The sequence below is a fragment of the Poecilia mexicana genome, unplaced genomic scaffold (assembly GCF_051168715.1).
Source record: "Poecilia mexicana isolate PSO_F unplaced genomic scaffold, ASM5116871v1 scaffold_2, whole genome shotgun sequence".
In the NCBI taxonomy this organism is placed as follows: domain Eukaryota; kingdom Metazoa; phylum Chordata; class Actinopteri; order Cyprinodontiformes; family Poeciliidae; genus Poecilia; species Poecilia mexicana.
The window spans coordinates 36,511,548-36,524,534 of NW_028263371.1; the positions used below are offsets into that span (position 1 = coordinate 36,511,548).

The 12,987-nt window shown below is 35.9% G+C and overlaps 1 protein-coding gene across 1 annotated transcript; it reads left to right on the top strand.

Annotated features, from left to right (window-relative positions):
* Positions 1-6: 6 nt before the first annotated feature.
* Positions 7-12,253, top strand: LOC148160846 (uncharacterized). Its single transcript, XM_088015390.1, has 6 exons — positions 7-25; positions 1,904-2,077; positions 4,012-4,185; positions 7,436-7,609; positions 9,473-9,625; positions 9,846-12,253. Exons 2-6 carry the CDS (start codon positions 1,938-1,940, stop codon positions 9,856-9,858), a joined length of 654 nt encoding a protein of 217 aa, XP_087871516.1. The 5' UTR covers positions 7-25; positions 1,904-1,937; the 3' UTR covers positions 9,859-12,253.
* The last annotated feature ends 734 nt before the right edge of the window (positions 12,254-12,987 follow it).

Below are 12,987 nucleotides of genomic sequence, written 5' to 3' on the forward strand. Positions count from 1 at the left end.
CAGTCAGTAAAGTGAAGAAACTGGGGTTTGTTTTCTCTATTTATCCAATAAAATTATTTATTGATACTTTAATCTGTAGTTTAATTAATAGTTTTATTCTAATATATTTTCTTTTGAAACTACCTGTTTAAATGTTAGAATGAAATGTTAAAAACAGTTTAACTAATAAATTAATTTTCTTATTTCAGACTTTGAGATTATTGAACTTTGTTTTTCAGTTTTAATCATTTTAAAATGTTTCTGACTGATGAACAAAATGAGTAAAATAATTCAAATGAAGTTAATTAATGATGGAGATGTTTCAGTTTGGTTGGTAAAGATTCAGATTGTTTTATTTCTGATTCTCATCTTTACATCCAGAATGAAATGTTTTCCTCCAGTCGAGCCACAAACACTGACCAGTTCAAATCATCATTAATGAAACATCTAAGAAGTGACTGATTGTAGAAAAGCAAATCTAGATGAACTGAATGACAGTGAGGTTTGCAGCAGCAGCAGGTTCCTCACTTTGTCCTGAAGCTGTGGTTCTGTTGGGCCGGGTCAGAGAGGAACCGTCCTCTTCAGTCTGACAGCTGTCAGTCGGTTGGAGCCTCGTCTCTGTGATGAAGCTTCATCAGGTCACGTCTCCTTAGGAAATAATGGCCTCCATTGGCTTTCAGCAGCTTTAAGAAGAACCCAAGGCCATTCATGAATAAACTGAGTGGTTCTGATCCGGTTACCAAGTCGGGTCTCCAGCTGATGATCAGAACCAGCAGCCAAACCCTTCAGTCTATGTAGGTTATTGTTCTATGAGCAGCAGCCTGATGAGCTGAGCTGTTATAGAGCAACGAATGAAGGAGAGAATCTGAGCATTTCAACCAGCAAATACTGAACACATGAAGAAGAAACACACAGCTTCTCTTTAAATCACAATTTGTTAAGACAATAACTCAAGTTTACAGTTAAATTACTGCATCAATAAAGTCTGATGGTCACTGAACTGGGAACTTTAGCCTACAAACAAATAATTAGCAGAAAACAGAATAAATCAATTTTCTCACACACAGAGATGGAGAGCAAGTGTGTGAGATGGAGAGCAAGGCTATGCTAACTAAAGCTATGCTAGTTAAAGCTATGCTAGCCCGTGTCGGGTCCGTCTGAGTGTAGTGGATCCAGATGTTCTGACTCAGTCCTCTCCCGGTCAAACTCCCCCAGACAATCCTGTCAAGGCTGCAGTTATTCCTGGTGCTGGTGGACATTTTCACCATCACAATATTTCCTTCCACTCAACTTTCCCTTAATATTCTTGGATGCAGCTCTCTGAACAACCAGCTTCTTGACCTTTTCAGAACTCTGTCCTTGTTGTCCATGACTGTCTTTTGGACATCTGTCCAGCCAGCAGTCATCTCCATCTTTGGGTCCTACTGACCCAGACTGAGACCTTCTAGAGCAGGGCTGTTCAACTGGCAGTTTTTGGGACATTTCTGGGCCGCATGCGGCCCTTTGAGTTTGCTAGAGCAATAAAAATCTGAAAAAAATATACATGATACAGAACTTGTTAAAGTTTAACATTTTAAATGGTTAAAAAACATTTGATTCTGTCTTTTATTTAGACAGAATTTTGTTTTAAATTAAAAAAAAAAACTTCTAAATGTGAAATAAAATCTAAATTTCCATCCTGTAGCCATCCTGTCATATCTGTGCTGTGCTGGTAGGTCAGTTGTATCAGCCAATCATCATTCAGTATTCCTGACATCAAAGAACTCTGCTCTGATATGATTGGAGGATTATAGCATTAGATTTTTACAGCATCATATCGGTTTAATTAAATAAATTTTGTACATTTTTATTATTTATTTGTTCACATTTCAGTTTTAACTTGCATCCTGTTGGCTTCAGCTCACATCTTTTGTTCTTTATCCAGATTGTACAGCTGCAGTTTGTCAGAGATCAGCTGGATGTCTCTGTTCTCAGCTCTGAAGTCCAACCCGACCCATCTGACAGAACTGGAGCTGAGAGACAGCAACCTGGGAGATTCTGCAGTGAAGGAGCTCTGTGGTTTTCTACAGACTGAAGGCTGCAAACTACAAAAATTTAAGTAAGAAACTATGCTTTAGTGTGAAGATAATAAAACCTGAAGGAGACTGACAGGAGAGAAACTAAGAGGAAACAACAATAAACCAAGAAAATCTAAAACTGATCTAAGAAAACTAAGCAGAAAACACAGAGAACAAAATGTAAAAATAAACCAAATGCAAAGAAACACACTGATATGGAAAGACATTTTGAGCAATAATTAATACAGGAGACTGAACAGAATTTGGCAAGAACTGAGATTTTTTTTTCCCCAATTATAATTTAAGATGATATTGTTGGTTTGTTGAGACCATAAATTGTACTGCTATGTTTTGGGAGAGTCTTTGAACTCATATGTAGAAAACACACTGGCAGAGGGAGAGCAGTTAATTATTTATTTGCAAGGAATCAAATGATCTTGGGGGGCGTAAGAAGGAATCAGGAACTCAGTGTCTGCAAGAAGACAGGTAAAGTTAGACCAAAGCTGTGAGGTGATTATTTGAGATCTGGAAGGGTGAGTTACTTGATCCAGGAGGATGCCAAACCTGAAGGGGAACGCTCGGTGCCACAAGGCTTTTGACTCCATGACACTTTAAATTTGACTCAGGTGGATTTGATTCAGAACCAGATTTGTTCTTTGTAATTTCTGGACAGTAAAACTATTGATCTGTAAATCAATAGACAAGTTTATATAAAAATATCATCCATCTTTCTGTCCTATATTTGTATAAGATAAAGAGGATTTGGCCCTCATGTTTTCCACTTAAAGCTCTGGTTTACACGGTAAATACTATGTGGTGAAATTTAATAGACGATACTCTATCACATCCCGTTTTCCTGAAGGCAGCACGGAGCTGGAGCACCAGAATCTGACACTGAAGAGAAGAAGAGTTATGACTGACATTATTACATTATCCATGTTTAATGTTGCAACTTCTTGATAATATTTTAAACTGGTTTAGTTTTACATCTTTTATCTGGCCAGTTTTTTGCAGTACTGAATAACTAACATATCAGAAAATGACACAGGACACAGATTACTGTTGTTAACAATCAGATTGAATTTAAAATTTTATTCTGTTCTGATTGGCTGCTGCTGAGCTTACATAATTTAGGTTGAATTTTTATTGCATTTTTATACATAAAGATATGATGATGATGACACCTTTAAAAAATAATTGGTCTAAATTTTACATTTTTTTTCTGAGAAACTGGTAATTCTTTAATATAGTGTTAAGATTTTTGATTAAATAAACATACTGAAACAACAATAACAACCATAAAAGCAACAAAAATATTATAAATATTATATGGTATTATAATTATTGGTAATTATAATACCAATAAAATAATATCAAGTGCAGGTAGCCTACATCTTTTTTTATGGGGTGGTAAGTAGCGGTGGGCGATACTGACAAAAAATTATATCACAAAATATTTTTAAATACTAATTTTGACCAACAAAACTCAGTCTGAAATCAGAGACCAAGTGTAAAAATACTTAAATACACAAAAGTAAATTTACATATTTACAAGTTTAAAAGCTCAAACATTATGTGTTGTTTGTTTTAACATAAGAGGAAATATTCCATTTCAAAATACTCAACACCTAAATATGTCACATAAAATAACTGAAAAGTAAAAGTTTCTGCTCTCAAATAATCTGAAACTTTAATTGCAGTTATTCCTGGTGATGGTGCACATTTTCACCACCACAGTTATATTTATATAGATGATCTGTGCTGTGTGGTCAGTAGTATCAGCCAATCATCATTCAGAATTCCTGACATCAAAGAACTTTGCTCTGATGTGATTGGAGAATTATAGTTTTAGTCTTTTCCAGCATCAGATCTGTGTAATTAAATTAATTTTGTACATTTTCATTATTTTTTGTTCATATTTCAGTTTTAACTGTATCCTGTTGGCTTCAGCTCACATCTTTTATTCTTTATTCAGATTTGGGGGCTACAATTTGTCAGAGGCCAGCTGGACATCTCTGTTCTCAGCTCTGAAGTCCAACCCGACCCATCTGACAGAACTGGAGCTGAGCTACAGCAACCTGGGAGATTCTGGACTGAAGGAGCTCTGTGGTTTTCTACAGACTCAATGCTGCAAACTACAGCAATTAAGGTCAGAAACTAAGTTTTAGTTTGAAAGCAATAAAAATTGAAGGAAACCAATAACAGGAGAGAAACTAAAGAGGAAACGGCAATAAACCAAGAAAATGTAAAACTGATCTGAGAAAACTAAACAGAAAAACACAAAGAACATAATGCAAAAATAAACAAAGAAACTAAATAGAAAGGAACATGCTGATATGGCAATACATTTTGAGCAATAATTAATACAGGTGATTGAACTGAGATTTAATTTTTTCAATTATAATGTAAGATAGATATAATGAAGATATTGTTAGTTTGTTGAGTCCATAAATAATACTGTAATATACTTTACAGACCATAATAGTAATAATGGATTTATCACTTCTTAAAGTTTTCAATGATATTTTATTTTAGATCTTTATTTTTAATGTTATTTTCATATCAATGTTAATTCCATGAGGCTTTTGACTCCATGACACTTTCAGTTTGACTCATGTTGACTTGATTCAGAACCAGATTTGTTCTAACTAATTTTTGGACAATAAAATTATTGATCTATAAATCAATAGACACGTTTATATAAAAATAGCATCCATGTTTCTGTGCCATGTCTATATGAAATTAAGATAATTTGGCCATAAAAAATTAGCAACTGTTGGTGACAATCAGTTTGAATTTAAATGTTTAGTCTGTTCTGATTGGCTGCTGCTGAGCTTACATTATTTAAGTTAAAATTTTATAGCATCTTTATACAACTTTAAAATTAATTGGTCTAAACATGAGAAACTAATAATTCAATGGTGGGTTTTTTTTAGAGTTTTGATGAAAAATACTGGAACAACAATAACAATCAAAGCAACAAAAATGACTAATTATAATCTTAATGAAATAATATTCAGTGCAAGTAGCCTATGTCTTTTTGAATGGAGTAGTGGTGGGCAATGTTACAAAAAAAATTATATCACAAAATATTTTTTAAATAGGTCTAACTAAACTAATTTTGACCAACAAAACTCAGTGTGAAATCAGAGACCAAGTTAAATAAACTACTAAAATACACAAAAGAAACAAACTGCTGGTTCAAAAGAATATTCATTTTACAAGATGTTAAAACATTTTTCCCTCTCATGTTTAAAAGCTCAAACATCCTTGTTCAAAACTTGTTTTAAGCCATTCATGGATATTATTATAAATATTAAAGTTATCTCTTCCAGCCTGGGCTTATTGTAGAGGACAGATGATAAAACTCATCGTTTGGTTGTTCCTGCTCTGCCACATCTTGCGCCTGAAAGAAACTTTTTAGCGTAACAGGACTTAAAGAATTAAAAATTAATGACAGTTTACTGTCTGGTGCTGAGAATCTTCAATGAATTAAGAGGAAGGAAACCAGGAGGCTTTTATTCTGGAAAACAACCTGGACTCAGTGATAAATGTCTTTAGATTAGGAGAGGATTGTTGCAGTTTATGACAAAGAATTCATTATTTTAAATGTCTATGCTCCATATTGATGTCATCATAATGAGGAAGAATATCTTAGTAAACTTGATTACCGTATTTTCTGGACTATAGAGCGCACAATACTATGAGCCGCACCTACAAATTAAAAAAAAAAAAAACTGGAAACGTACATATATAAGCCACACCGGGCTTGATTCACTTCCTGCTAAAGTGCCCCCTGTGGTTGAAGAAAAATCCACAGAAAAGCTGCACCGGGCTACAAGCCGCATGGTTCAAAGCGTAGGAAAAAAAGTAACGACTTATAGTCCGAAAAATACGGTATATTAGTTCTTTTATGCAAAATGAGAAATCAAAAAGTATCTATGTTATGGTGACATGAATGCAGACATCTTGGATAAAAAGTGTTTGCTAAACATTTGAATCATTTTTGTTCAGACTCTAATTTAATATTGTGAAGTAAAGAACTTGTATCAGCTATAAGTTACATTTATATAAGTGAATCCTGGCCGACTGCATCTTGGTTGGACCATCGTTTCACTGCAGCAGAGGCTCATGATGCTTTATTAATATCTGTTGATCACATTAGATTTGATCATAACTGTAAATATGATCAGTGATCAGAATCAGACAGCATAGATTGGTCTTCTTTATCTACTGATCAAATATCCTGTTAACTGATCAATCATTGTGAACTATTAAATTACCAGGAGATCCAGCAATAGACCCTAGCTGATCTAGTCAGACTCTGAGCTCCTGCTGTAGTTTGTTGGTAGTTAACAGGGAGTTACTTTAGATTTCCAGCACTGTGAACCTTCAGACTTTCCTGAGAGTGAATTGTTTTAATTATTGAAGCTATTTGACTTTATTATTTTCACCTTTACTATTAACATAGTTCAGAAATGTAAAAATGATTCTTTGTGTCAAAGCATCTTATAGTTGGGAAAAGAAACAAAAGACAGAAGTTTTGTTTGGATTGTGAAACAGAAATGAAAATCGATCAGATCAATAAAGTCAATCAGTTTCATTATCAGTAAAACAACCTTGGACTCTTCAGATGCCACAGCAGATTTTACTTTGAAAAGGAGAAATGAGGATAAAGAATTAATTTAAAATTCACAAATACAGAAATGTATAAATAAATATTATAATTATGTTCAAATTTACAGAGATGCTTCTAAAATATAATAGAGTTTGAGAATCTTTCAGTGTTTCAGTTTAATATGAAAATGAGAAAAGAATAAATTATGAATTTCAGTAACTCGAAGGAAATGTTTACAGTTTTATCATCCATTCAGTTGGTTGAAGAAATAAAACCATTGACATCAATAATCTGTTCAGATTCTAGATCATCATTAGTTAGTTTACTATGCAACCATCTAGAAAACAGGCCTGATATTTTATGATAAATTCAACAAATATACAGAATAAACATTATGAACTTTTTAAGGTACCAGCTCAATATATGTGAGGCTGCTGCTGAGGATGACCTCTGACCTCACCTGCCTCCTTAACTTGGTTAGATGCTCTTTAAGGCCCCTCCCATCTACCCTTCCTCATGCTGTGATGTCACAGTTTGGTTCTGAAAGTCAGTTTTAATTCCAGTCCAGAACCGACTGAAATATTCTAACACATCATGGTTAAATGTTCTGGTTCTGCTGGTTTGGACTCTTTAAACCAGTTTGACTGGATCAGATGTTTGAATCAGTTCATCATGTTTCTTTCAGGGAAATTCATTTTCTACATTTTTATTATTTATTTGTTCATATTTCAGTTTTAACTGCATCCTGTTGACTTCAGCTCATCTTTTATTCTTTATTCAGATTGAAGGTCTGCAGTTTGTCAGAGACCAGCTGGACGTCTCTGTTCTCAGCTCTGAAGTCCAACCCGACCCATCTGAGAGAACTGAACTTGAACGATACCAAGCTGGGAGATTCTGCAGTGAAGGAGCTCTGTGGCTTTCTACAGACTGAAAGCTGCAGACTGGAGAGTCTGGAGTAAGATTTTAGTTCAGTTGATATTTCTGTGAATAATTGATCATTAATCAAAGTTCATATCTTCTGTTCTAATAAATATTTTCTGAGTTTGTTCCTGGACTTGGATCCAGAGTTTCATTTAGTCCCTCTGTGTAACTGAGTTGGACCTGCTGACCTGAGGTCAGAACAGGACAGAATTCAGACCCCCAGTGTGTAGAAATCCCCCTCATGTGAAGCAGGTCAAAGGTCATTCATGATTGATGCTTCAACACTTTGATCAGAACCTGGAATGATTTTACTGACTAAAATCCTCCAACACAACATGACCCAGCAGGGCCGTGCAGAGACCACTAAAGGTGCTCAACAACAAAAAAAGGGCACATCTTACTGCCGTCTAGGACAGAATATTAACAAAGCCTATCAGCTTGCAGAGTTTAATAAACAATGATAAATTACAAAATTGTGAAATATACAATCAAAGCTAACGAACATCTCTATATAGAGCAAAACACTATGTATATGTAAGACATTTTATTAGTAATTTATTTCTGCAAGTCTACTTTGTAATAGGAAAGTATTACAATATTCAAACCTGCAATTTAGCAAGATATGTAAATCAGAGCTGGACCAGACATATTTTGTCTTTACAGAAATACACTATTAAAAATATAAACAAGGGCACAATGCAGCCTTTTAGTATACTGTAATCTATAAAAAAAGAGCTGCCTGTTTGCTGCAGTGGAGATGAAGATGGTCCATTCAGGAAAGCAGAGCTGCATCAAACTTTAACGTGGAACTGCAGAAAAAAAAGAAAACCAGACCCTAAACTTAAAGTCTGGGTTGAGTTTTTTCCCCTTCATTAATGACATACATTATATCTATCATGGTAATTCAGGGTGTGTTATTTTTAATTCTAAATGAATATCCTTGTTGAACTATTATTTAAGTGCTATTCTCTTTCAAGACATGTTTACCTAAAACCAGAATAAATGCAATGTACATTATGCAGCAAAGGAAATTAGAAGATCGGACATATATCCATTACGGAGATAAGTTTTGGATGGGCGATGTGCCTCGTACACAGGGAAGAAGCTTTTCAGTTATCTAGGTTTGCTAGCAAAGTCGTTACCTAGCAGCTAGCTAATAGCACAATAACAGCCTAATGTCTATGATAAAATACTGAATCGATAGATAAGAACAGTTTTTCCTCACCTGGCTGTCTCCTCCCACTCAGTAGTTCTTCAGAGAAAGGCAGACGCAGAGGCCTGTCAGTGTCTGTTGTATTTCATTACCTCTCTGCTTAAACCGCTGAAGCAGAAACGATACTACAACGTTTTCCGTCATCTGACAAGTAGCAAGTCTACTCCACTTTATTCACCAAAAACGTTTTTTTTTAATTCACCAAAAACTGATCTGTAATCTGTAACGTTCGCTATGCTGAGCTCCAGTTAGCTGCCTTATCTCACTGCGCGAGAGGCAACTGCGTCATGCGTCACGGGCAAAAGGTCAAAGGTAACAAGGTGATCGGAGGGCTTATTGTGTTGTACAAAAAAGAAACAAAAAAGCAAATAATTTTAGTACATGTTTTTATGTGTCAGAAGAGGGCTTAGTAAATAATAATACCCCAAAAAAATAAAAAATTGACTAAAAGGGCACTTGGGGGCAAGGAGCAAAAAGGGCAGGTGCTCAAGCACCCCCAGCTACCCAATCTGCACGTGCCTGTGACCCAGTACCAGGTTCTGGTTCTGGTTCTGAAATCAGCAGGTCTTTATTGAAGCAGCAGCTTGTTGGCTTTAATATTCATGAGAATCTTTAACTGGTTCTGTTGGTCTGGTTCACCTGCATCCTGTTGGCTTCAGCTCACATCTTTTATTCTTTATCCAGGTTGAGGAACTGCAGTTTGTCAAAGATCAGCTGTTATTTTCTGGCCTCAGCTCTGAAGTCCAACAGCCTCAAGCTGGCAGAACTGAACCTGAGAGGAAACAGACTGGAGGAGTCAGATGTTCAGCAGCTGAATGATTTTGTAGAGATTCTAAAGTAAGTAAATGTTTGTAGTGAGTCCAGCTGCTGTCAGCATATTGAACTAAACCCAGTTAGCATCAAAGCAAAGATCCAGTATTCCCAGTAAAACTGCAACTTCTCAGTTGGAGGAGAATGGTTCAGGCTTCCTGATTGGACACAGAGACAGCTAACAGCCAATCAGAGGAGCAGCAGCTTGCTCACTGATCTGATCTCTCCATCCTTCTTCTCTCTGCAGGTGGAGGTATTGACCTCAGTAAAATAGAGAACGGCAGTACCAACCCCGAAAAAATGCGACTAAGGAGCAGATTTAGACTATAAAATTTGGTAAAAACGGTGAGTTTTACTGAAGTAATTAAAGACACAAGTTCAAATACACGCTGAAAGTGGAGCTCCTTCAATAAATGCTCCTCCGCAGCACTGATTGGCTCAGCAATGTAACGTGATCCTCTGGAGCAAGTGATGGCAAAGCGGGGCGTCATCACGACTTTACACAAATGTGTCTTTACAGTGGCGCAACTGCACATTATTCAGGTGGATGCGAAAACATAAATCCCCCCCCCCGAAGGAAGGAACGTCAGCGTAGAAAACATACGCTCGCTCCACCCCACGAGGCGAGGATACGTTAAGTGTGAAACTCACGCTAGGTTAAGGAGCGTAAGGCGCGCTGAAGTGCATGGGAAAACATAATCGGCACCCTCCAGACGGGGTTTTGGCGCCCCCTCTGGTGCTGCGCCCCTATGCGTTGCATGCGCTGCATACCCACTTTTTGCGCCACTGTGTCTTTACTTCCGGCAGAGGCTCCGCCGAACCGACTCATCGAACCTCTGGGGTTCGATCGAACCCAGGTTAACCCTCTTAAGACCAACCTGTCGGCGCCGACAGGATTCCGCATGTGTAATTCCCATTACCGTAATTTATGAACAGTTCAACATATCAAAAAAATTCCAAAAGTGCAGAAAAGCTGAGACATTGCGCTTTCAGGGCATATATGATATATTACGGTAGCCACCCGGGAAAGTTTGATATGAGCTTGACCAATCACAAGAAAGATTCTCCGTTGTGTCATATTTGTCACCCAACCTACTTTGTATCGTAACTCCTGAACAGTTGGTCGCATTCAAAAAATTCAAAAAGTATTAGAAAGTGCATAAAATAAGCTTTCCAACGGTGTATCACATGTGCATGTTGCAGCAGATATTAGAGTAAATATTTTCGATACGGAATTTCCCTGCGGAGCTCCGTGTTGTATCAGCGGAGTAGCGGTGCGAGAGAGAGAGAAAACGGCAGAGGACGAGTTGAAATCGCGCATAAAATTATGGAAATGTCTAAAAGAAAATCCACCAAACTGATAAAGGTTTACTGCCTTCAGACTGATGTCTGAAGGCAGTGAACATAAGAGACATATAACCAGCTTATGTAAAATATTTGTACAAGCTAACGTTAGTCATATGAATGCTGCGCAGCTATTGGCTAACTGTTAGCTCCATCTTGATTCCTGCATCATTTGTGCAATAATTATTTATTATGCTGAAAATAAAATCGTGGTCTTCCAAAAATAATGTCCTAAGTAATATTTTTACCTAAAGTGATTTTGGCAAAATGGAAAAAAATAAAAATCACCAACACTTTTTTTTCTGCCAAAAGATGAATTGTGAAAACAACAACAAATCAGCCAAGTGAGGGATTGGTGACCTGTCCAGTGTGTCCCCTGCCTCTTGCTCCTGACCACTGGAGAAAGGGTATCAGGACCCTTTCAACCTGAAGTCTGATAGATAAAGTATGAATGGATCAAGAGTGAGATTCTGTATGCAGCTGGAGAGGAACTGCTTTAGAGCCTACCACAAAAAATGAAAACGCCTGAAATAATTTAATAAAAAACAGGCATAAAAACTTGTAAATTGAAGGCCAGGCTTCACACTTTTCTCTGCATTTATGTAATATAGTTGAAAGTTGAAATTGTTCATCTGAAATTGTTTGCCCCTGTCATCAGAAAGTTTTTGTTCAGTAATAAACCTGAAAATTTCAATTCCGATTTTTGTTTTTTTTGTCTTTAAACTGTTTATTCTCAATTTTTAATAGACAGAAATGTTAAATAACTATCGAATACTGGAAGCTGAGGTTGTTCTGGAAAAAAGAGCAAAAATTCAGACTCATTGCACATTTTTTGAGAATTTTACAGCCATAAAATCAGAAAAATACCAGGCGCCCCAGTTACAATTATGGTCTTAAGAGGGTTAAGAACCACTGATTTAGAGGCTTCATGGAGTTTTGATCTGAACTGGATTCAACTGGAAAGTTTATCTTTAGAACTGGATGTCCCACAGAAACTCTGATCTTAGAGCAGTTTTCAGGAACATCTAGCATTTTATCTAGAAAAAAGATTTTACGTATTTTTCTTTTTATATTCATTCTAAAAATCTTTGCTTTCCTTTTTTTCCTCCATATTTTATGTTTTACTTTGAGTTTTCCAGAGAACTTTAGGACTCGATGTGTCACATCAGGGATCTTTACTATGATTTAACTAATTTATTCAGACCTCAGAGAATCACTGGGACGATGTGCTGATGGGTTCATGTTTGTTTTTTCTTTTTAATTTTTATGTAGTGTGGGTTTAATGGTGAGCCAATAAAGTTGATAATGTTGTTTGTTTTTTTTCTATTCAGTAGACTGCATAGAAATTTTGTAATTGCACATTTATTTTAATTCTCCATGACATTCACACCAACAAAGAAACTAATTTTTAAGTCTTCATCTTTAGTTTGAGAGATTCAAACTAAATAAGTATTTAAATGACATTAACAGCAGCATAATATTGTTGTAGGTGTAATATATTATTTACAGATTAATTCAGCTATACAAAATACTGCAATTAACTAAGTAATATTAACTAGTAGTATTTTAAACTTTATTAACTTTTTATATTTAAGTTTTCTTTATTAGCCGCTTTCATCCCGATTGATACTGTTATTGCAGGTGGTTGAATTTTATTTCAAACACATTTTTATATTTTTTCAGGACTTGAGTCTCAATTACCCACAGTGAATCGTTTTTGGAGGATTTTTACTGAATAAGTTTTATTTTCCATTTACTAACCCTGCAGTGACTCTTATTTAACATTAATGTAAGCTGAATTTATTTTATTCTGATTAAAGTGAAAATGAGAACACAAACTTAAATAATTTATGCAATTCATATGAAGATGAATAATTGTAGTTACGATAGTTCACCACCAGAGGGCAGTAAGCGCTCATAATCCTCTATCAAACACCTGGTAAACTGCGGTTAGTTCTGTTGGTTTTCTGCTGAATCAATGAAAATCGCTGATCTATGGAGTCAAAATGGTCTCAAAATATATCTGTGTGTGTGTAAAAGGATTT